We start from the raw sequence: 24,921 nt of genomic DNA, 5'->3' as shown, positions 1-24,921 counted from the left end.
CAACGTCCTCCTGTAAAATCTGCCTTGTCCCATTTCCCAAATCTGCCATCCCCTGCCCCTTCTGCACAGTTTCTACCAAGAGCCTGTGATCTCTTCAGCTGAGCACACCAAGGTCAATCCATGCAACTCTTGTTTTCATCAAGGTGACTGTGGCTCTTTCCTTCCTCTCTGTAAGACTTTCTTTTTTCTTTTCTTTTTCTTTTTTTAAATGTAATGCTGTTTATTTAACTTCAAAAACATTTCAGCATTCTAAACATACAAAAATCAACAGAATGTTGCAAATTGCGTTTAGGTCCAGAGGGTTTTTGAACTTCCATTGATGCAGTAGTTCTTTGTTTTGCTGACAATGATGAGTTCTACAGTTTCTTTAAAAAGTTTAAAACCTACTGCACTTAACTAAAGAAAAAACTCCAAACACTTCTCATGCCAGCTGACCCCTCCCCCTTTCCACAACTAAGAATGTCAGCAGAATGCTATACCACTATATACAAAAACAAGGCAACCTGAAGCTAAAGGATGTCTACCGCAGTATCAACAGGTCCAGCCTCACAGCTCACGCCCTGAGCTACAGCCCCCTCAAAAAGGCATCTTCCCCTCACAGCCTCCACACCAAACAAGGAGCATCAAGAATCTGTCTGGGTTGTTGTGTTCCCTTTACAAACTATAGATATGTACAGCTGACAACTCGGGATTGCTAGCCAATAGCCTTATAGTTAACACTACCGTACGAGTTGAGAACAAAATGCCAGAAACGTCTTCAAATGCCTTGTCACACCAACAGCAAAGTGCACTGAGTGAGGAGGATGCGAGAGTGCCTTTTGGTTTTAAAAATGTTTGGAGCTATGTACAACTTTGATACAGTTTCAGGGCGCTCCGGACACCCACGGCCACTTCATGTAAACCACTGACACTTTGAGAAACTACAACATGATCGCGATCAAATTTTGTAATTAAACCTAACAAGGGCAATAGACACAACTCAAATAAGATATGTGTCAATCACAGCGCTCTTCTACTCTAAGGTGTTCACAAGGAGACAGAGTTTTTGTTCATCTTCCTCTTCTCCTTCCTCCTCTTCTTCCTCTTCCTCCTCCTCTTCTTCCACCTTTTTCCGGGCAACTTTAGCAGGCCCCTTGGTCCCCTCAAACTTCCCTTTAGACTGACAGTCATCGACAGCCTTCTCATCCTTCTCTTTCAGCTTTGCTGCCTTGGTAACGTAAAGGCTGCTTTTCACTGTCACTGAAGTTCTTCCACATCTCACCCAGCTTTTTTGCCACATCTCCAATGGAGATGCCAGGGTTTGTGGATTTGCTCTTGGGATGGAATTCAGAGCAGAGTAAGAAAAATCCAGATGGAGGTCTTTTGGGGGCATTTGGGTCTTTCTTCTTGCCTCCTTTAGCTGGTCTATAATCTTTCATCTCCCAATCATAGTGTACGTTATCTGCCTTTGCCATTTCATCAAACTTCGATTTCTCTTTGCTAGACATGGTCTTCCACCTCTCAGAGCACTTCTTGGAAAACTCTGCAAAATTGATGGGAACCTCTGGATTTTTCTTCTTATGTTCTTCCCTGCATGTCTGCACGAAGAAGGCATCTTGCCCTTTGGTTTCTTGGGGTTACCTTTAGCCATCCTAACTGTATTGTTTGCTAGTCTGGGCAGCACAGGGCTCGACTCGAGGCTCAGTGCTCCACAGCCTCCTGCCTCCACGAGAGCTGCCTCCCTGTAAGACTTTCAATTCAAGTTATTAAAACCAAGTCAGCAAAAATCCGGGTTCAATTACTCCATCTGTGGCATCTGTGGCAAATACTAACAGTTTCCCAAAGGTGGGGGCGGGGAATAAAGTTAAACAACAAAGCTAGTAAGTCCACCAAGGAGTCAGTTGTGAGCACAGCTGAGTGGGGTTTAGGTCTCCTGCTCTGTACGGACAGTAAGCTTCTGGTGTCCTGTTAGGATTTAAAATAATCCTAAAATGTACTTTAAAGAGATTTTCAAATATTAATAAATGAACTTCAGCCGGGCAGTGGTGGCTCACAACTTTAATCCCAGCAGCCAGGAGGCAGAGGCAGGTGGATCTCTATGATTTTGAGGCCAGCTTGGTCTAGAGAGCGTTCTAGGATAGCCAGAGACACACAGAAGGACCCTATCTATAAAAAAACAAAGGAAAAAGAAAAAAGAAACTTCAGGATCTACTTCCAGTCATAATTTAACTTTCAACATACAGAGATCTTTGAAATCCAATTCTCAAAACTCACAAGGACCACCTTACTGAAAGAATAAATGCATTGATTAAAGACTATGGCTCAGACAGCCAGATGTGGTGGTTCACACCTGCAGAGCTAGAGCTTGGGAGGCTGAGAGAAGTGGATCCCCATGAGTCTGAGGCCAGTGTGGGCTATAGAGTGAGAGCGTACACACAAAAGATGTCACCTAGCAATTTTTACAACTGCCCAGAAAATCAGAATGTTGAATTCAAGCACTCATTGTCTCCAGGGGCACCTGAAGTCAAAAAGGTTTCTGCTCTATTACATGTGAGCTTATATATAAACAATTTAGTTATAAGTACAGAGAGAGGCCAACTACTGAGTGAAACAAAAGACAAGAATAAAGTTCAATGATAATCTACCATTTGAGATCATTTCGAGAGGAAATCACATGGTGAAAGTCTTTGGCAAACACTAAGCAAGGTTCCTGCCATATGTCAGCACTGGTCTGATCCCAAGTCTCTTTCTTCAAGGAAGCTACTTTCGAGTACATATGTTAATGGCAGCTGCTTCTCTTACATCTAGTTATGCTAATCAAATGGCTTAGCCATATACTTTCAAAGTATAAAATATATCTGAATGACACAAGATTTTTACCTAAACTATATTTTCTCTTTTATCCTTTACTAGTGGGTAGTATTCTTAATAATTTTGTACTAAAAATGTGTCCACTCACTGGCTTGTTTTTACATGCCACCCTTGGCTTGCCTGCTCTGGGTAACTCCTGGGAGGCTGTCAAGCCCTTGTATGGCAGTTGTAATAGTGCAATGGGAGTTCCAGAAGCAACTCAGATGGTAGGGACGGCCACCAGCCAAACCCAGAAAGAGCACTCTAACAATGCACACGATTACCAGTCAATCAGGAAACCAAATGGCTCCTACAAGAGGCTTTGCTTTTGTCCAGAAAGAGTGCACATTAAGAGTTTGTTGTTGTTGTTGTTTTTAAATCTATATTTTAAGGAAGTTAGACACATAGGCAAGTAGATCAGGCTGTTAGAGTAATCTTCCAGCCGGCTGTTTATTATCTCGTTCTCATTCTAACAACCCAAAAATTCAAAGTAGATCCCCCAATCACAGAATAGGACACATTAGCATTGAGTTCATGCCGAAATGTTGTTTCAGAGTCAGCCTGTTGGGCTGTGACTGAAGGAGGTTTCTGACCAGTGTGTCTATCTCTTGCACAGACAACACAGCAAGGCATGCTCCTTACCCTGACAATTTGCCGAGTACTTGTGATGAAGGCTTTTCTTATGCTCAATTCAGTTGCATCCAGGTTGAATTTTCTAGGATTTGCTTCAACTATGCGTAGCCAACAAATTAAGGCAAAACAACAGTGCCTGATAAGCCACAGGGCACTGAAACACAAGGAATGAAATAACCCAACCCCCCTGAAGACACTCATCTTCACAGAACATCCCTAAACTTCCTCTCGAACCACAGCTACGAGAAGATCCCTTTGCCCCAAGACAGAGATGACCTGGCTGGCGTAATGGAGCACCTGTAATCCCAGCACATGGGAGGAGGGAGGATCTTGAGTTCCAGATTAACCTGTGTCTCAGGCTGGGAATGTAGCTGGGCTGAAAGCATGGGAGAGGGTGAGATTGGTAGAAAAGAGCTATGGGGCTCACCATAAATTCATAGCTAACTGACCACAGGTCAGCTAAGATCTTCCTGGTGTTTGCGAGCATGTGTGTCTATCCTTTTGGAACTCCTGATGCAGGGACCCTATAGTGTCCCGGAACTCTCTATGTAGCATGGCTTTCAACTTGTAGTATAACCTGCCTCAGCCTCCCAAGTGCTAGAATCTTAGAGTCACCACAAACAGCTTTTGCAAACTTTTTAATTTGTCATCAAAACGCTTCCTTATACCAATGTGGTAACCCTCTTCCTCAACCTAAAGAGATCAAGCCTTCAGAGAAGGTGCCTTTGATCTCTTTAGCCCTAGCCCTGGCTCAAAATCCTTGTGTTCTCTCTCATAAACTGTACATTATCTTCATTATTATTATTATTATTATTATTATGGTCTGTTCTCAGCCCTAATTCCATGAGGGGTAGCTATAGTTTCTTTTGACCTAATCTTAAAAACCAAGAAAATGTCCAGTAGACAGAACACTCAAGAAACAATTGCGAAATGAATGATGAAGACCAAAGCTTTTGTTCTTTGTCTTATGACTTCTTTGAGACAAGGACACACTATGCAATCAAGACTTGCCTAGACTTCACTGCATAGCCCTAAAGCCCAGGTTGGCACTTAACTCGTGATTCTCCTGTCTCATCCATCCGAGTACTAGGTGGACACCACCATGCCTGGGCCTAACAATTTTCTTTTCTTCTGTTCTTCCTTTCCTTTCCTTTCCTTTTCTTCCTTCCTTCCTTCCTTCCTTCCTTCCTTCCTTCCTTCCTTCCTCCTCCCCCCTCTTTCTTTCTTGTGGTTTTTCAATTTTATTTGTAGTCTTTTGAAAGCTTGGTTAGCATATAAAGCAATAGTTTCTCTCTGACTCTCCATACAAATGTGCCATTATACTTCGCTCTTGTTTGTCCCCACTGCCCTCTCCTGCCTCACAACTGACATGCCCTGATCTGTCTCAAAGGAAACAAGATCCTCTTGAAATTACCTCTCCCCTCAGATTTTATGTAACTTAAAAGGCACCATCTATAACAGTAGAAGTATCATAATGATGAGGAAAAAGTACCGTGGTCTCTAGCTCAGAAGTTAACACTACATGTCAACACTGCCTATGCCCATGCTGCCCAGTAAGTGAACCTTGTAGAGGTTGGTTTCCTTGATGCATTATTTCATAGAAAAACCAAACCAGAATTCAGACACTGAACCAGCATATCATCTAACTAAAGTTTTGGTTACAGAGACTTTCCACCTGAAAACAGAAAGCTGCACAAGTCAGCATCAACAGATCTCCAGTCCATCGTCAGAGCTGTGGGCTTTCCCCCAGTATCAACTGCATAAGTTAGCCTAATGGATGTGTTTTCAACAAACATGGTTTCATGGTACAGGCAGCTTTTCAATTGACAGTGGCATTTTAAAATCACTTCTTAAGTGGAGAAGTCTTTGAAGAGATTTTCTTTTGAGCTCTAACTAAAGGCTGTACCACTGGCCTATATACACTATATATATATATACTATATATACTACACAGCAATGGCTGCTAGTGTGGTGCATGCACTCATGCCTGTGTTTCTACAGGACCCAAAACCTGGTCCTCGCATGCTAGGATCAAGGGCTATATTACCAAATAGCATCCCAGCCTAACTGCTAAGCCTTTATAGTCAATTACTCTGGGCAGGCCCATTTTAAGCTCTCCATACATGTAACTCTCCTGGCATTCCTAAGTTGGGCACTCTTTATCCTAGCGTTCTTTTGAAGAGGAAACTAAAGCACAGAGAAGCTTACTGGTGTGGCCAAAGCCAGAGTCACTGCTGTGACACTGTATCAAATATATATTTCAATTCCATCTCTGGCACAGAGCTCCTAAGGCCCTTGGAGTCTCCAGATTCTATATGCTACTTAGATAACTAGTGAGTCCTACACAATTCCTCTGAACACCAAACAAACCAACTCTATGACTGGTGATAGAAACTTCCAGCCACCAATACCCCTGTATTGAGAAGGGGACTAAAGGTTGAGCTAATCACCAGTAAGTAATGACCTAATCAATAATGTTTCTGTGATGAAACTTTCATAATCCTGAGGTGGACAGGGTTCCTGTGGAGCAACACATGAGAGTGGCATTCCTGGAAGCCACACAATGCTCTTTTGCCTACCTTCCCCTGGGCATCTCTTCCACACATAGTGTTAGCATTCTGTCTAAGCTCCATCCCACAGTTACCTGGCAACAGCCAGGTACGCCTGACTCACTTTAAAAGGGGCTGTTTGCCCCCTCCTTGCTCTCTTGTTTCTCTCTTATTCTCTTGCTTTCTCTTCCCCCATCTCTCCACATGCTCACGGCTGGCCTCTACTCCTCTTCTCTCTCTCTCTCTCTCTGTTCCTCCCTCCCTCCCTGTTCCTCCTTCCCTCCTCCCTCCTCCCTCCCCTCCCCCCTCCCTCCCTCCTCCCTCCCCTCCCCTCCCTCCCTCTCTCCCTCCCTTTCTCTGCCTCTACTATCCTCTTAATGCCCCCCCCCATGCCCTGAATAAACTCTATTCTGTACTATACCATCATGTGGCTGGTCCCTCAGGGGGAAGGGATGCCTCAGCATGGGCCCATCAAGGTACTCCCTACCCCCATACCAGACTACACCTCCACAGGACATATCCCCCTCTCTTTATCTTTTTATAAACACATAATACACACTTTATAATACACGGCCAATTAAGCAATGCATTTCCCTGAACTCTATAAGCTGCTCTTGAAAAAAATTAAACAAACAGGAAGTGAGTTTGACTCACAGGTCAGAATCTGGGGTTTGCACCTGGCATCTGATATGGGGGGCTATGAGCCCTACAGGATCCCATGCTATCTCCAGTTACATAGTCTCAAAACCATAGGACACTCAGCTGGTGTCTGCTGGAGAACCGTTTGGTATGTGAAGAAAAATCCCTCATAGATATCAGAAGTATTACTATTTTACTGTTTGAGAGGAAAAGTTTACTTTCACTTCTACAATGGTGGAATGAGAAACGGGACACCAGCAGACTGGCTCCAAGGTCCAAAGTGATGATCACTGCCCTGTACAGTCTAGATCTGGAGGGTTTGCTATAGACGGAAGAACAGGGCTAGCCTCCCTGAGATCACCCGGCAGTGACCAACAAAAGCCAGCTCAATCACTATAAAAACCAGCCTCTCTCTCATCTATGGCTCAAGACATCTGGATAAACCTTGTCTGTCTCTTGCCCATGCTCCCAAGTCCCTGGCCCCCCAGACGACAGAGAAGGATATTGATGGTTTCATCGAGGTCCTCCAGATCCCACTCTATGCTGCGGAGATTGTTCCTCAGCTCGTTGGTGGTCCAGTCGATTTCTTCCCTTGTTGCTGCAGAGGGGCCCTGAAGGAGCTCTGTCCATCTCTGAAACAATCCTTGGGCAGTGTTGACTGCTTTCTGTACCTCTCTGTAGTCAAGGGAAAGGGAAAGGAGAAGTCACACATGACTCATTGATGAATAAAAGTAGGACTCGAGGCAACATCACCACACACATCCTCACAGCATCATCACATACCATCCTCACAGCACCTTCACATGGATCCTCACAGCATCACCACACACTATTCTCACAGTATCACCACATACTATCCTCACAGCATCACCACATGCCACCCTCACAGCACCACACTACACATCCTCACAGCACCACCACACACATCCTCACATGCATCCTAACAGCATCACCACATGCATCCTCACAGCACCACCACACACATCCTCACATGCATCCTAACAGCATCACCACATGCATCCTCACAGCACCACCACATGCATCCTCACAGCACCTTCACATGGATCCTCACAGCATCACCACACACTATTCTCACAATATCACCACACACATCCTCACAGCACCACCACACATATCCTCATAGCATCACCACACACATCCTCACAGCACCACCACACATATCCTCATAGCATCACCACACACATCCTCACAGCACCACCACACACATCCTCACAGCACCACCACACATATCCTCATAGCATCACCACACACATCCTCACAGCACCACCACACATATCCTCACAGCACCACCACACATATCCTCATAGCATCACCACACACATCCTCACAGCACCACCACACATATCCTCACAGCACCACCACACATATCCTCATAGCATCACCACACACATCCTCACAGCACCACCACACACATCCTCACAGCACCACCACACATATCCTCATAGCATCACCACACACATCCTTACAGCACCACCACACATATCCTCATAGCATCACCACACACATCCTCACAGCACCACCACACATATCCTCATAGCATCACCACACACATCCTTACAGCACCACCACACATATCCTCATAGCATCACCACACACATCCTTACAGCACCACCACACATATCCTCATAGCATCACCACACACATCCTTACAGCACCACCACACATATCCTCATAGCATCACCACACATATCCTCATAGCATCACCACACACATCCTCACAGCACCACCACACATATCCTCATAGCATCACCACACACATCCTTACAGCACCACCACACATATCCTCATAGCATCACCACACATATCCTCACAGCACCACCACACACATCCTCACAGCACCACCACACACATCCTCACAGCACCACCACACACATCCTCACAGCACCACCACACACATCCTCACAGCACCACCACACACATCCTCACAGCACCACCACACACATCCTCACAGCACCACCACATGCCACCCTCACAGCACCACCACACACATCCTCACAGCACCACCACACACATCCTCACATGCATCCTAACAGCATCACCACACATATCCTCATAGCATCACCACACACATCCTTACAGCATCACTGTACTGGCTATTTTTGTGTCAACTTGACACAGCTGGAGTTATCACAGAGAAAGGAGCTTCAGTTGAGGAAATGCCTCCATGAGATCCAACTGTAAGGCATTTTCTCAATTAGTGATCAAGGGGGAAAGGCCCCTTGTGGGTGGGACCATCCCTGGGCTGGTAGTCTTGGGTTCTATAAGAGAGCAGGCTGAGCAAGCCAGGGGAAGCAAGCCAGTAAGGAACATCCCTCTATGGCCTCTGCATCAGCTCCTGCTCCCTGACCTGCTTGAGTTCCAGTCCTGACTTCCTTGGTGATGAACAGCAATGTGGAAGTGTAAGCCGAATAAACCCTTTCCTCCCCAACTGCTACTTGGTCATCATGTTTGTGCAGGAATAGAAACCCTGACTAAAACAATCACCATACCACCCTCACAGCACCTTCACATGCATCCTCACAGCATCACCACACACATTCTCACAGTCCCACCACATGCATCCTCACAGCACCTTCACATGCATCCTCACAGCATCACCACATGCATCCCCACAGCACTACCACATGCATCCTCACAGTATCACCTCACACATCCTTACGGCATCACACACCATCCTCACAGAACCACCATACGCCATCCTCACAGCACTACCACACACATCCTCACAGCATCACCACATGCCATCCTGACAGCATCACCACATGCATCCCCACAGCATCACCACACACATTCTCACAGTCCCACCACATGCATCCTCACAGTATCACCACATGCATCCTCACAGCATCACCACATGCATCCTCACAGCACTACCACACACATCCTCACAGCATCACCACATGCATCCCCACAGCACTACCACACACATCCTCACAGCACCACCACATGCCATCCTGACAGCATCACCACATGCATCCCCACAGCACTACCACATGCATCCTCACAGCATCACCACATGCATCCTTACGGCATCACACGCCATCCTCACAGCACCAGGACATCACCAGTCTCACAACCCTCACAACCCCAACACACAAAACAAACACAGAGTGGGTATTATGCTCCCAGCAGATGCAGAACAAACTGGCCATTATTTAAGCAACTTTAACATCAAGTTTGTTTGAAGAAGACAGTTCTGGGTTTTTCTAAACAGACAATACTAAAGTAACACAAAGAAGCAATCCTATAAATTAACCAGAGGGTCCTTCACATCCCTGTAGCTTTCATTTGGTGTGATAGTCAATCTCTCTTTTCTTAGTGTGGGAGGAATGGAGAATTACCCTCCATGGCTTGTGTTTTATAGATTTAAAGTATTTAATCTGAGACATTTTAACCCCCAGATCTCTCTGGAATATTTTAAACATTTCATCTTTGCTAAGTGTCTGCTTCCTGGAGTAAGCAGCACTGATATGGTTCTTGTTTACAGCATGGGACGAGGCTCAGAAACACCACCATCCAGCATGCTCTCCCAGCAGGTGGAGTGAAAAGGGTCTACAAATCTTCTTCACTATCACTAGGCTTAAATCCCATTGAAACTACTGTATCAAAAGGTCAGTACACAGGTGTGCATGTGTGCACATGTATGCACATGTGTGTACATACATGCCAAGGCCAAACAACATCCTGTTCCTTAGCACCTACCCGCCTTGTTTTTTGAAGCTGTCTGTCTCATTGGCCTAGAAGAGCTTCTTAACAACGCTGGGCTGGCTAAGGAGCAATGGGCATGGCTTTCCCTGCCTCTACCTAACCAATCTGGAATAACAAGCTACAAACACAGTGGCTGCTGGAGAGCTAACTGAGGTTCAGCACTCTCTTCTGACCTCCTCAGGCTCCTGAATACATGGGGCTTGCGTACAGCAGACACACAAACACATGAATCAAAGTAAGAGTGAGAGAGTGGGGGTGGGGGTGGGGCTGATTGGATAGTTTTTAAAAAGCTCTCCGGGTGATCAAATATGGAGTGGATTCTGGTGACACTAAGTCCCTAAGTAAACCACAACTAAAGCATGTCCCAAAGAAGCAGGAATCTGAAAAATGTGATAGGGCGATCTCAGAGTAATGCCCAGCACCCCACAGACCTAACCAGGTCTTGGTTTACTCCACTCTAAAGACCTTGGTTATGTGGATGCTCACAGTCAGCTAACTGGATGGATCACAGGGCCCCCAAGGAGGAGCTAGAGAAAGTATCCAAGGAGCTAAAGAGATCTGTTGCACCCTATAGGTGCAACAACATTATGAACTAACCAGTACCCCGGAGCTCTTGACTCTAGCTGCATATGTATCAAAAGATGGCCTAGTCGGCCATCACTGGAAAGAGAGGCCCATTGGACATGCAAACTTTATATGCCCCAGTACAGGGGAACGCCAGGGCCAAAAAGTGGGAATGGGTGGGTAGGGGAGTGGGGGGTGGGGTATGGGATAGCATTGGAAATGTAATTGAGGAAAATGTAATTGAGGAAAATACCTAATAAAAATATTAAAAAAAAAAAAGACCTTGGTTTTAAATCAGGACTCATTTTTAGTTTTCATTGTAGAGGACAAACAGAAGAAAGGTAAACAACCATTACTTCACATTTCCAAGGCAGGTTTTTTTTTTTTCCATTTTTTGTTTTGTTTTGTTTGTTTTTTTTAAGAGACTCCAAAGTTAGGTACTGTCAGCAATGGCTCAGTCTTTGGAAGAAAAGCCAGAGCTCATAGTGTGTCCAGAACCCCAACTGAAGAGTTCTGAAGAGGCCTTCCAGAGAACCAAACCGCCCAACCTGCTAGGAACAGTTTCCCAGGCATGAATAAGCAATAGGGAATAATGTGGGTCACAACCAAGTTTTTTGAGGGTGGTGGGTTCTTTTCTCTTTTTAGGGGGAAGCAGTTTTGTTTTGTTTTGTTTTGTTTTAAAGACAGGGTCTCTCTATGTAGCCCTGGCTGTCCCAGAATCTTCTCTGTAGGCCAGGCTGGCCTTAAACTCGGAATTGTCTGTCTCTGCCTCAAAGTGCTGGGTAAAGGGCTCTATCACCATGACCAGCAGGTGGTAGGTTTTGATCTCTATGTAGCCTAGGTTAACCTTGAAATGGGTCAATGTTGCTTCAGCTTTCAGAAGGCTGACATTATTGTAGGCACAGGCAACTATGCCTTGCAGAAAACTTTGAAAACACTAGTCAGAATTCCCCAAAAAACTTGAGAGTTTCACAAAGTGCCAAGAGCCACTGGCCACTTCTCAGAATGCACAAGACCAACCAGGACACCCTCTTCCACTCAGAACCTAAGTACCTAGCAGTATGCACTGAGGACCACTTAGAACTGCACATAAGCACCTAGCAGTAAACACTGAGGACCACTTAGCATTTCAACAAATCAGTCCCTAAAACTCAGCAGCACATAATCCTGCCATCCATCCATCCATCTGCCATCTGGGAGGCAGAAGGAGAAGTCCTTCTTTCCTTCTCTGACCTTCTAGAAGAGGAAAGGAAGGGAGGGGGTCTCATTCAACCCAGCTGAGGAAGGGCCGCCCGAAAGCCCCCCCCCCCCACACACACACACACGGCAGCCTGGTAAGCACTTTATTGAACGAGTGATTGCTGTAGTCAAGCTGCTCCTTTATTTGGACAGCCCAGCTTAGCTATTCCAGATCTTTCTCTCAGTTATGTGAATGGTAAAGAATACACATGAGCACGATACACTTTGACTCTTAGGGTTTGGCTAAGCAAGCTTCTTGGTTACTAGCAGTTGGCTCACCAACAGCTTTGGAGTCATGCCCATCATTTCAATTAAAGCTCGCTAGCTATCTTCCTAAGAACTAAGGCTCTAGCCCCTCTGCAGAGACACCTTGATCAAGCACTGATGAAGAGAAGTGGCTATCTCCATGTGAGTCAGGCAAGTTTTCTTCTAATCATGTTTCAAAAGTCAGTTTGATGCCCCATGTCATAGGCAACAAAGGCACTGCATTAGTAAAACTCTGAAAACAGAAACTTTACCCCCTTGCTGTCTAACAGCCTGTCAAAATCACCGTATCTGTGAAGTTCTCATAACCACAAAATGAAGGACCCTAACATCAACCCACGATAAGACCATAGGACCACTGTAACACAGCACTTCTTTCCTGATTAAGAAATGAATGGGTCTCTTGCTGCAGCAACGAGAGTGGGAGCACCTGGAGCGCGAGCTCGGAAGGAGAATCCACGAGTTGTAAGAAAATGGCAGACAAGCCGGACATGGGGGAAATCGCCAGCTTCGATAAGGCCAAGCTGAAGAAAACCGAGACGCAGGAGAAGAACACCCTGCCGACCAAAGAGACCATTGAACAGGAAAAGAGGAGTGAAATCTCCTAAAAGCATAGGAAGATTTCCCCACCCCACCCCACCCCGCCCCGTCATCTCCAAGACCCCCTCGTGATGTGGAGGAAGAGCCACCTGCAAGATGGACGCGAGCCACAAGCTGCACTGTGAAACCCGGGCACTCCGAGCCGATGCCACCGGCCCGCGGGTCTCTGAAGGGGACCCCTCCACTAATCGGACTGCCAAATTTCACCGGTTTGCCCTGGGATATTATAGAAAATTATTTGTATGATTGATGAAAATAAAACACCTCGTGGCAAAAAAAAAAAAAAAAAAGAAATGAATGTACCTTCTCAGAAAACAGGAAAAGCCAGCTAAGCTTTCCAAACAAGACTCTTTTACTGTCTTTAGACAACAGTCGATAGCAACAAGACTAAGCTTTGGAAGCTGGCTCAACACTAATTCATTGGTATTGACTGTAAAGCCTCCTCCACGCGACTTTCCAATCTGTCATGGCGTAGTAAAAGACTCACCATCCCAAACAATCTAGGTTGGGAGGGCTACATTTCCTAATGTTACCCCTCCATAAAACATCACAAAGTTTTTTTTAACTTATATTTAATTAACTTTGCCAAATATATGCCTGCAATGGTGGTACATGCTTTTAATCCCAGCCCGGAGAAGACAGAGGCTAGTAGATGTGTGCGTTTGAGGCCAGCCTGATCTATTGAGATCCTGCCTCAAAAGAAAAAAAAAAAAAATGAGTTTGCCAAATATAGAAGTAAATGAGGACTATCTCAGCTAACAGCGAGTGTCAACTTTGGATAGGGTTTAAGTGTGTCTTAAGGGTTCATGCATGCTGGTGGTTTGGCCTCAGCATAGCAGTTTTGAAAGCTTTAAGAGGCAGGTCCTAGCAGAAGGTGAGTAGATCTTTGGCAGTTCTTGTGGTAGTTTTCAGGTAGTTCCTGAAAAGAGAAGCTACTACAAAAGACAAAGCTTGACCCCTCTTCCTTGCCTTCTGGCTTACTGCCTCCATGGCAAATGTCCCTCTCATAAGTGACTGCATCAAGGTGTGATACAGCTCAGGGCCTTTCTCTATAGGACCCAGTCTTGGACTCTCCATGAGCTGAGTAAATCTCTTCTCTTTGTAAGTATCCAGCCTTGTTACTGCATTAGATCAACAGAGAAGACTTTGTTTCTTAGTAGCTGCTATGTGCCTGTGTTAACAAGCTGTGGGACTGCAGTTCCAACTTCCCTTTGGGTTCTGCCTTTCTTCTCTGACGATGCAGACAAACTGAGTTGGCATCTGTTCCTGTGCTTGTGCAACAACTACTCCCCAACTTGTTGTAAAACAGTGTTTGCAGTGCTCACAGACTCTGTGGATGAGTGATCAGACACAACAGGGATGACCTGTCCCAGGTCCACACTGTTCCAGGTCTGAGCTGAAGAACGTTAAGAACACGGGCTCTCCAGTCACTTCTCCAGGGCTCTCTGGGATATATCCCCATCCCTCTGGGGAAGTGAATTCAGTGTGGCTGACTTCCTACCCAGTCAGATGATGCATCCTAAGTGAGTGTCCTAAGAGAAGATGACGCAGGAGAGAACTGTGATAGTTGAGGGACCTTAGGGGTCAAAGGTCACCAATTCATTCTGCTCATCAAGACAGTGACACAAGTCTACACAGGTGTGACACAAAGGAACACACACTTCTGACTGACAGAAATGAGTGCCTACTTCCCCAACACCAAGATATAAGATACAATTTGCTAAACACATGAAACTCAAGAAGAATGAAGACCAAAGTGTGGACACTTTGCCCCTTCTTAGAATTGGGAACAAAACACCCATGGAAGGAGTTACAGAGACAAAGTTTGGAGCTGAGACAAAAGGATGGACCATCTAGAGACTTCCATATCTGGGGATCCATCCCATAATCAGCTTCCAAACGCTGACACCATTGCATACACTAGCAAGATTTTGCTGAACGGACCCAGATATAGCTGTCTCTTGTGAGGCTCTGCTGAGGCCTAGCAAACACAGAAGTGGAGGCTCACAGTCAGCTATTGGAGCTAGAGAAAGTACCCAAGGAGCTAAAGGGATCTGCAATCCTATAGGTGGAACAACAATATGAACTAACCAGTACCCCCCTGGAGCTCGTGTCTCTAGCTGCATATGAATCAGAAAATGGCCTAGTCGGCCATCAGTGGAAAGAGAGGCCCATTGGTCGTGCAAACTTTATATGCCTCAGTACAGGGGAACGACAGGGCCAAGAAGTGGGAGTGGGTGGGTGGGGGAGTGGGTAGGGGAGCGTGTGGGGAACTTTTGGGAGAGCATTGGAAATGTAAATGAAATAAATACCCAATTAAAAAAAAAAAAGCAAATGAAACAGCGCCTACACTGGGGCAGCCTGTGTCTAGGGCAGCACCCATCCTGTAAGTCTCCTTACGGAGAAGCTTCTGGTTTGAAAACATACAACATACATAACATACATAAAGTCAGATAAGTTTCTGAATCAGAGCTGCAACCTCAAAGACCCAGGCTGCAAGCTATACAAGCCTCAGCAACCACTTTCCTCAGCCACCTCCCACGCTCCTCAAGCTGGCTCCTGCCTGCACCCTACACTCCACTCCACTGCCAACTTCGGGGGAGAAAAGCTCTTGCCACACACACCTTTTGCATTTAAGGGAAAATCAAAACACTCTTCACTTAGCTCTACTATCAACCAAATTCAGGGGAGAAAAGGGCTCTTCTTAACTACCAACAGTGTGTGTGTGTGTGTGTGTGTGTGTGTGTGTGTATCTATCTATCTGCCTAAGTCACTGTCATACATTCATTACTTGTGCATTACTATGACCAAATTAGAGAGAACAAGAAAGGAAAGACTCGGCTGGGCGTGGTGACGCATGCCTTTAATCCCAGCACTCGGGAGGCAGAGGCAGGTGGATTTCTGAGTTCAAGGCCAGCCTGGTCTACGAAGTGAGTTCCAGGACAGCCAGGGCTACACAGAGAAACCCTGTCTCAACACCCCCCCCCAAAAAAAAAGAAAAGAAAAGAAAGGAAAGACTGATTTCTCCCTTAGGGTTTCAGAAGGGTTCAATCCATGCTTGGGCAGAACATGGTGTCAGTGGGAGAGTGTGGAAGAGGGGAGGTGCTCATTCATGGCAGGCAATAGCAGAGAGAGTGAGACAGGAAGGGCCAGGGCCAGGATACCCCCAGGGACAGACAGATGGGCAGACAGACACACAGACATACATACAGACAGGTAGGCAGGCAGGCACGCGAGCACACGCACACACACACACACACACACACACACACACACAGCGACTTCTTCCACAGCACCAGCAGCTGCCCCCTTCACACCCAAGGCACAGCACGCTGCTCCCACAATGCCCCGTGCTAGTCCTCACAGCACTGACCCTGCAGGCCAGGTCAGCTCAGGAGTGAGTCTGACTTGACCTGACTGTCAATACACCTGACTCAAGACACTTGTTTTCTTGGCATGGCTCTTGTTCCTGTGACCTGTGCTTTCTAGTGTACACTGACTTTCTCCCTCCCACTTGATCCCGTATTCATTCCTCAGAGTCGTCTTACAACTTTTGGGTACTCACCAGCATTCAGGGGTTCAGAGCACCTCTTTAAAGTTGCTCAGTCTCCAACTGTCTTTCCAACCCCAGCCCCTTATCCAGGGCTACCCCTTATCCGGGGTTACCCCTTCCTCATTGACCGCCTCCGGGACATTACTATTGCTAAAACCAAAGATTGTAGCATCTCTTACAAGAAAAGCAGGCATTCAAACAAGCAAGCAAAGGCAGACTAAAAAGAAAGCCTGCCTCCTCCTCTAACTCCTACCGAAGCCAACAGTACCACCACTTTCCAAGCTTGAAGACTTAACCTAGGTGTGAGTCACTGCCTCCTCCTTCACTTCTTAACCTGCACAGCCTCCACTAAGTCAACCACTGAGATTTTAGATCTCAAGGAAGTTCCAGGATAACTCAGCCTTCACCCACCCAACAGCTAAAGAGATCCAGAGCTCAGACATTTTGGCTGCTTGCCTCAAGTTTATTTGACCTTGAAGATGAAAAGTATTCTACCACCAAGACCTATTTAATCTCAGCTCTGAAAGCTTCCAGACAAATCTACTTTCCTTATAGATCTATAATGTCTGTGTTTAAGGCCTTGAAAACGTGATTTTGGAGGTTGGAAAGATGGCTCAGAGGTTAGGGCACTGGCTGTTCTTCGAAAGGTCCCGAGTTCAATTCCCGGCAACTACATGATGGTTATGAAACCATCTATAATGAGGCCTGGTGCCCTCTTCTGGTGTGTAGTCATATGTGCAGATGGAACACTAAACAAATAAATAAATTTTTAAAAAATGATTTTAAATTAGTGAACGGTAACTTCTCTTAAAAAACAACAACAAACAAAAACAAAAACCACAAAACCACCTACTGGTGGCTGGAGAGATGGCTCAGAAGTTAAGAGCACTTGTTCTCGCAGAGAAACTGGGTTCGATCCCCAGTATCTACATGGTGACTCACAACTGTACATTAGTCTAGTTATAAAGGATCTGATTGCTCTCTTCTGACTTCCATGGGAACCAAACATTCATGGGAGCACAACACTTATATACATAAAATAAAATAAGTTAGTCTTAGTCTCTCCCCTCAAGTTTCCTTGACTCAATGAGGGAGAATAGCAAAAACAAACAATAGCAAAAAAAAACCAAAAAACAAAAACACCTCCTAAGCAAGATACGGTTCGTGTGTGCATGTGATCCCAGCCCTTGGGAGGCAGAGGTCAGAGGACTGCCATGTTTCTGAGGTCAGCCTGGGCTGCATATTGGATTCCAGGCCATCTTGAGTAATATGGTGAAACTCTATCTCAAAACCAACCACGCAAACAACCAAGCAAAGGTCCGAAAGATGGATGGCTCAGTCAGTGATGACGCTGCCTTCCTGTGAATATGGTGGAAGAAGAGAACTCCCACAATCTGTCTTCCAAACATTCAGTGTGCTGTGCCCCACCATGTGTACAAAGTAAATACAGATTTAATTTAGAAAATTAAGTACAAAAAACCCATAGGATTATGGCCTTAGTGGTATAGTCTTCTTAGTTGACCTAAGTACACCTGTGACATCTCACAGTTGACAACAATGTTCTAAGAAGGCAGCTCTTAGATTGTAGCCCAAACACCAAGCAACATGTAACTGTAGTGACACATCCCAATACGCTAAATTTTATGGTTTTCTTGATGTCTTGTTTCAGTAGAGACTGCAAATTCAAAGAAGCTAATTCTGAAAGCTTGTGTAACACGGGGGAGGGAGGGCTAAAGAACCAAAAACTGACTGAATTAACTCATCAAATCCTGAGTGAGCTCCTATCCTGCATTTTCACATCCAACAAATTAGTATTGAATCTATGCATCAGCAAAGGATTAATAAAACAGGCTTCTTAAAGTACCCAGGCACATCCTAGGGACAGTCTGGCAAACTCATGAAAAGCTTTGTTGTGCATGTGCGCTGAATCAGCTATTATGCTACAGGAACACAGTCCATGAAAACAACCTAAAGCAGCAACAGGCCTGGGGTAAGTAGGCTTCAGAGTGAAAAACTACAGATGTAAGTTACTTAGAAACTGCTTTTGCTGAAGACAAAACCAAAACCAAAACCACTAACGGTTCTTCTGGGTCTACAAGGGACAATAGGCCTCCTGTACAGGACAGACTACCCAAGGCTGAAAACAGTCATCTGCACCCTAGAGCAGATCAGCTAGCAGGAACTAGATTAGTCCTCTCCTGCAATGTTAAAGACAGTCATTACCAGATGGGAGGCAGAGCAGACCACCTTTGCAGGACCGTCTGCTGATCTTTGCACACTTAAAACAGTATTTCACAAAGGCCTTCTTTTTAATTTCCTTCACACAGACACAGCCAGCACCGTTACCAAACCACTATTCCTAAATCCCTAATTTCCCTTCCTTCCCTGTTTCCAAAGTCTCTAAAGTCATCAAGATGGGGTATTCCTTGGGTCAACATGATTTGACTATGTTCTACCTGGACTCAGTGAAATTAGGTTGTTTAAATGTGGAGCCTGCAGCTGTTGGCTGTGCAACCCCTCAGCTCCTTCTCTTTGAAATGAAACAAAATTTCCCATTATCTGGTCTGTCTTTTCAAGGTGACAATTCATATAAAGTGTTCCTGGCTTAGGAGATGTAGCTTTTAAATACTAGCTGTTCTGTCGCAACAAACTTTCTACTCCATTTGTCTGCATACATCCTTAATTTTTAAACACACAGCACCCCCTCACCTCGCCAGGGGCCTGTGCTGATGGTGTCACCTTCTATGAAGCAGTCTACCACCACCACCAATAAAGACTGTGTGCTAGAATTTATGCTGTGCATTTAAGATACTAGACCGTAAATGCAGAAAAAAAGGTCACAGTTAATAAGATGGGACGAGGAAGCAGCACAATATAGAATGAGAGGCACCAGGGAAGCCTTCCTGAGGCAGTGGAGTGCTCACAGTGGCTCATGGAAGCTCAACGTGTGAACAGGCAGAAGTAAGAGCCTAGTGTAGCAGGCACAGACTGGACTGAACGCTGGAGCACTGAACCAAAAGGGAGCACAGTGAGTGCGGTGCTCCACCAGGTGGTGTTCTGGAGATGGCTAACGAGGCAGGGGGTAACCCTGGATAAGGGGGTAGCCCTGGATAAGGGGCTGGGGTTGGAAAGACAGTTGGAGACTGAGCAACTTTAAAGAGGTGCTCTGAACCCCTGAATGCTGGTGAGTACCCAAAAGTTGTAAGAGGACTCTGAGGAATGAATACGGGATCAAGTGGGAGAGAGAAAGTCAGTGTACACTAGAAAGCACAGGTCACAGGAACAAGAGCCATGCCAAGAAAACAAGTGTCTTGAGTCAGGTGTATTGACAGTCAGGTCAAGTCAGACTCACTCCTGAGCTGACCTGGCCTGCAGGGTCAGTGCTGTGAGGACTAGCCCGGGGCATTGTGGGAGCAGCATGCTGTGCCTTGGGTGTGAAGGGGGCAGCTGCTGGTGCTGTGGAAGAAGTCGCTGTGTGTGTGTGTGTGTGTGTGTGTGTGTGCGCGCGCGTGTGCTCGCGTGCCTGCCTGCCTACCTGTCTGTATGTATGTCTGTGTGTCTGTCTGCCCATCTGTCTGTCCCTGGGGGTATCCTGGCCCTGGCCCTTCCTGTCTCACTCTCTCTGCTATTGCCTGCCATGAATGAGCACCTCCCCTCTTCCACACTCTCCCACTGACACCATGTTCTGCCCAAGCATGGATTGAACCCTTCTGAAACCCTAAGGGAGAGATCAGTCTTTCCTCTTTATTCTCTCTAGTAATTTGGTCATAGTATGTAGAAGTAACGAATGTTATGACAGTGAGTTAGGGTCAAAAATGTATAAAACTGTTGGTAATTAAAAACAGATTTTTTTCTTTTTCTTTTTTTTTTAAAGATTTAATTATTTATTATATTATGTAAGTACACTGTAGCTGTCTTCAGACACTCCAGAAGAGGGCGCCAGATCTCGTTACGGATGGTTGTGAGCCACCATGTGGTTGCTGGGATTTGAACTCTGGACCTTCGGAAGAGCAGTCGGGTGCTCTTACCCACTGAGCCATCTCACCAGCCCCAGATTTTTTTCTAAATTCAGCTGAATTCAGGTTGGCAGTAACATCATCAAGGAGTGTTTTGGTTTTGCATTGTGATTCTGCAGCAGGGAGCCATTAACTGACACTAAGTCGGCTACACCTGTTTAGACCTTGAAGGGCCATACTGTGCTGTCAATACTAAATTTACATGTAACTATTCAGGTACAACTAAGGACTTTGAAAGCATTGTCACTGAGTAACTAGTATTTAATTAATTTAAAAACTAATATGCAATTTGTTTGCCAAAAAAAGTGGTATTCATGTTTGGAGCAAGTAGGGCATGTGAATTATTTCTTCTTCTTCTTCTTCTTCTTCTTCTTCTTCTTCTTCTTCTTCTTCTTCTTCTTCTTCTTCTCCTCCTCCTCCTCCTCCTCCTCCTCCTCCTCTCCCTCCTCCTCTTCTTCTTCTTCTTCTTCCTCCTCTTCTTCTTTGAGGTAGGATCTCATGTAGCTCACTCAGGCTAACCTCAAATTCATTATGAGGCTAGCTAGCTTCTGAACATCTGTTCCTTCTGCCTCTGACTCCCGGGTGCTGGTATTACAAATGTACCCTATCACCCCAGATTCTCAATATATCTTTTGGACTGTAAGTTTAATGAATTCTAAATATAGGACAATATATTCAAAGTTTTAACATCCAAATTGAAATGAGATAGAAGTTTAAAATAACAAATTTTGAAAACTTTATACAAATAATGTTTAATTGCATGTTGAAGCCAAGTGCATGCCTATAATGTCAACACTCAGGAGGCTGAGGAATGAATACCAAGTTTAAGGCTACCCTGCACTACACTGCAAATACCAAGCCAGCAAGTTCTACACAACAAGAACCTAGCTCAAAAACAAAACAGACAAATGAACAGCAAAACCACAGCAGTAGTAATATTTTCAAATCTACTAACAGATGTTAAATTATTTTTACTTCTTTTTTAATGTAAGTAGTAGAAAATGTAAAACGATGCATGCTCATAATTCTAGCAATCAAAGGGCAGAGGCACGCTCAGAAGATCAAGGCTGGATTGGAATACAAGAGACTTGGCCACCAAAATACAAAAAGTAAGAACAAAAAGAGAAGAAAGTGGAACTTGCTTTATATTTCTCTGCTCAACAGAAATTGGTTGGTTGGTTTGGTTTTTTTGTTTGTTTGGTTGGTTGGTTGGTTTTTTGGTTTTGGTTTTTGCATGTTTGGTTAGTTGGTTTGTTTTGAGACAAGGTTTCTCCATGTAGTTCTGGCTGTCCTGGAGCATTTTGTAGACCAGGTTGGCTTCAAATTCAAGAGATCTGCCTACCTCTGCCTCTGGAGTGATGGGATTAAAGACCTGTGTCACCACCTCCCGCTTCCACTGGGTAGTTTTAAGCAAACACATCAAAAGACAGAAGAGCTAGGCAGTGGTGGTGCACACCTTTAATCCCAGCACTCGGGAGGTAGAGGCAGGCAGATTTCTGAGTTCGAGGACAGCCTGGTCTACAGAGTGAGTTCCAGGACAGCCAGGGCTACACAGAGAAACCCTGTCTCGAAAAACAAAAACAAACCAAAAAAAAAGATAGAAGAAATAAAATGGAAGCAGGAAGCAAGTCTCTTTTCTAAATCCCTAGACAGGAGAGAGAGGTCTAAATTGTCTGAATTCTGCTACCTTCAAAACATCCCCGTTCCAATAGCTTTTCCCACCATAACAATTCCTAAGGCACTGCCTTTTCTCTGAACACCTGAGATGCTCATCATCTGTAGGATGCACTGCTACACTTACTGATCACCTATTATGTCTACTTAATTCTGATGTGATTTATTCCACTGATTACACTAGAAGCACATTGTTTCAGAGTCATATTTGAGAGATCTTTACTTTTTCTACACTTTGATGCACTTTCAATAATCTTGTTTTTGAAACTTTGGAGTGTGTGTGTGTGTGTGTGTGTGTGTGTGTGTGTAAATTCCTGCATGTGGGTTCTGGGGATCAAATTCAGGTCATCAGGCTTGGCTGCATGAGCCCTTATCTACCAAGATATCTCAGTGGCCCTCAATACTGTTAATAAAATGATGTTCATGGATATGCTATCACACATCTGGAGACACTGATGTGGCTGGCTTGTCTTTTCTACTGCAACACTGACAAAGGACAGTGTTCTAATAGAGTAGTAATACCTAGTCAGCAAGCAAGTGCTAGTAGACTTGCAGGGGTAAATACCAAAATGGCTGAGCAATAAAGAACTTTCCAATGTTTCCCTCAAAGGCGAACAGAGAAATCCGCTGGTTATCTCTGCTATCTACTCACTGCCAGAGATAACCTTTGCAACCTGAATGTTAAAAACTTCAGTTCTGGAGCTGGTGAGATGGCTCAGCAGACAAAGGTGCCTGCGGCCAAGCCTGAGACTTGAGTTAGATCCCTGAGACCCACGCAGTGAAAGATGAGAAGTTCCTGCAAGTTGTCCTCTGATTTCCACATGTATGCCACAACATTCACTTACCACTCCACAAAATAAGACAAAAACCCAAGAAAACTCTTCCATTCAAGGGAAAAGTATACAACTCTAACTCTAAATTTAAAAACACAAACAACTAAAACCTAAATCAATTCCATAATAAAGAACACAATTTCCAGGTAGGCAGATTTTACTGTTAAATATATACCTTCCTATTCCCCGTCTAAATTAAAGCAAGGCAAAAGAAAAACCCTTTTAAGGAAACGTAGACACATCTTAACCAAGCTGGTCTTTAATCCCAGCACTCAGGAAGCAGACAGAGGCAGGCAAATCTCAGTGAGTTCAAGGGAGTTACACAGAGAAACCCTGTCTCAAAAAAAAAAAAAAAAAGCAGTCATAATATATTTGACTGTGCATTGACTGTACACACCAAGGATAATAAAGTATCTCATTTTAAGTTTCCCAGGACTCTTAAATACAAAAACAAACACCCACACAACTGGTCAGCTTTTACCACTATACAAATAAGATGCAAGTAGCAACTAGTTAAAAGCAAAGAACACTTCGCAGTCAGTAGAACTTACTCTGTCTTAACTTCGCAGTTCTCAGATTTTTGACATTTCTCTGACATTCAAAGCATAAAACTGACACATTATTAGAAATAAGTTGCGACATCATAATTGCGCTTTCTTGCATTTGTGTAATGGCTACAAAGTTGATACAACAAAGTGCAATTGATGTTTTCATCTCCCAACAGATAAACAAAGATGGAATCAGGACAGTTCTGTCGCAAAAAGAGGGCAGTAGGCTTCTAAAAAGGCAGAACGTGAAGTGAGGGAAACCTGTCAAACACCCAGGTCGAAATCAAGGAGTTCAATAGAAACACTCATTTCCTTCGACACGGTGGGAAAATCCCGGTGGCTCACAAGAAACCCTCGGAAAGTTTAGTTTGGCTGATTGCATATTGTTTTCCTTCCAACATCAGCACCCGGCCTGGAGGACTTCTCCTCCCCCGGGAAAGCGCGCGTCCTCCCGCACCGGGCTCCCGCACCCGCTGGACACTACCGGGCAAGCCGCGGGGTGGCCGTCCCGAGCTAGCTCCACGACTCCACAATGGAGCTCGCCCCCGCGCACGCCCACTCCAAGAGGGCCATTTCCCTTTTCCTGCCCAGATGCTGTCGGCCGGCTCCGGCGCGTCGCTCCCCACCTGCGGCGCGCGACCCCGAGGAAGTGGCGGTGCGGGCCGATAGTGGGACCCCAGGGGCCTGGCCCCGAACGACGCGCGGTGTCCCAGCACAGAGGCTGTGCCGCCCTGCCTCGATTTCCCTCCCCTCTCTCTGAGGCGGGAGTCCTCGGCCCACACTCACCCCTTCACTACAAAGAAGGGGTCCTCCATGGACATGGCGCCCGGCCCGGCAGCCCGAGCCCTCCCTGAGGTCTACCGTGGCCAGCGCCTCGGCCGGGACGACCCGGAGCAGCTGTGCGCGCAGACCCGGGTGCCCGTCGACCGTCGGTCCAGCAGTCGGTCAGCGCCGCGGGTCGAATCCCACTCCAAGCCGGCCCCCACGGCAGCCTCCTCCCCCGGCACCTCCGGCGTCTGGCCCCGCCCCCAGGACCTTCGCCACTACCAATCATGGACGCGTACCGCAGCCTCACTTCCGCACTCAGACTCACGTGACCCAGATCGCCCAGGCACTGCGCCGGAGAGGGGCGGAGCCTAGCTTGCGTCACTAGGCCTGAGGGGCGGGGCTCTGGATAGTGGGGGCGGTCTTCTGCTGCCTGGAGAAGGCAATGAGGATTTTAAGAAAGCTGTTGCTCTGTCTGATTTGCAT

General features: G+C 45.7%; 2 protein-coding genes and 1 pseudogene across 2 annotated transcripts in view; 1 reads left to right on the top strand and 2 right to left on the bottom strand.

Moving 5' to 3' along the window:
* The window catches only part of Stx6 (syntaxin 6), a 50,191-nt gene extending 25,509 nt beyond the window's left edge, over positions 1 to 24,682 (bottom strand). Inside the window, exons 1-3 of the mRNA XM_021156063.3 lie at positions 24,457 to 24,682; positions 7,156 to 7,325; positions 3,472 to 3,566 (exon numbers count right to left, since the gene is read on the bottom strand). Coding sequence (XP_021011722.1) covers positions 3,472 to 3,566; positions 7,156 to 7,325; positions 24,457 to 24,491 — 300 coding nt within the window. The 5' untranslated portion in view covers positions 24,492 to 24,682. The remainder of the gene's footprint in view (positions 1 to 3,471; positions 3,567 to 7,155; positions 7,326 to 24,456) is intronic.
* On the bottom strand, positions 446 to 1,900 carry LOC147006173 (high mobility group protein B3 pseudogene; annotated as a pseudogene).
* Positions 12,850 to 13,321, top strand: LOC147006172 (thymosin beta-10). Its single transcript, XM_085834514.1, has one exon. The coding sequence runs from the start codon at positions 12,920 to 12,922 to the stop codon at positions 13,052 to 13,054; it is 135 nt and encodes a 44-aa protein (XP_085690640.1). The 5' UTR covers positions 12,850 to 12,919; the 3' UTR covers positions 13,055 to 13,321.
* Positions 24,683 to 24,921: the final 239 nt, after the last annotated feature.

The sequence above is a fragment of the Mus caroli genome, unplaced genomic scaffold, assembly GCF_978045245.1.
Source record: "Mus caroli unplaced genomic scaffold, Mus_caroli_1 scaffold_1, whole genome shotgun sequence".
NCBI lineage: Eukaryota > Metazoa > Chordata > Mammalia > Rodentia > Muridae > Mus > Mus caroli.
Note: the sequence above shows the minus strand (reverse complement) of the source record. Positions and strands in the feature narration are given on the sequence as shown.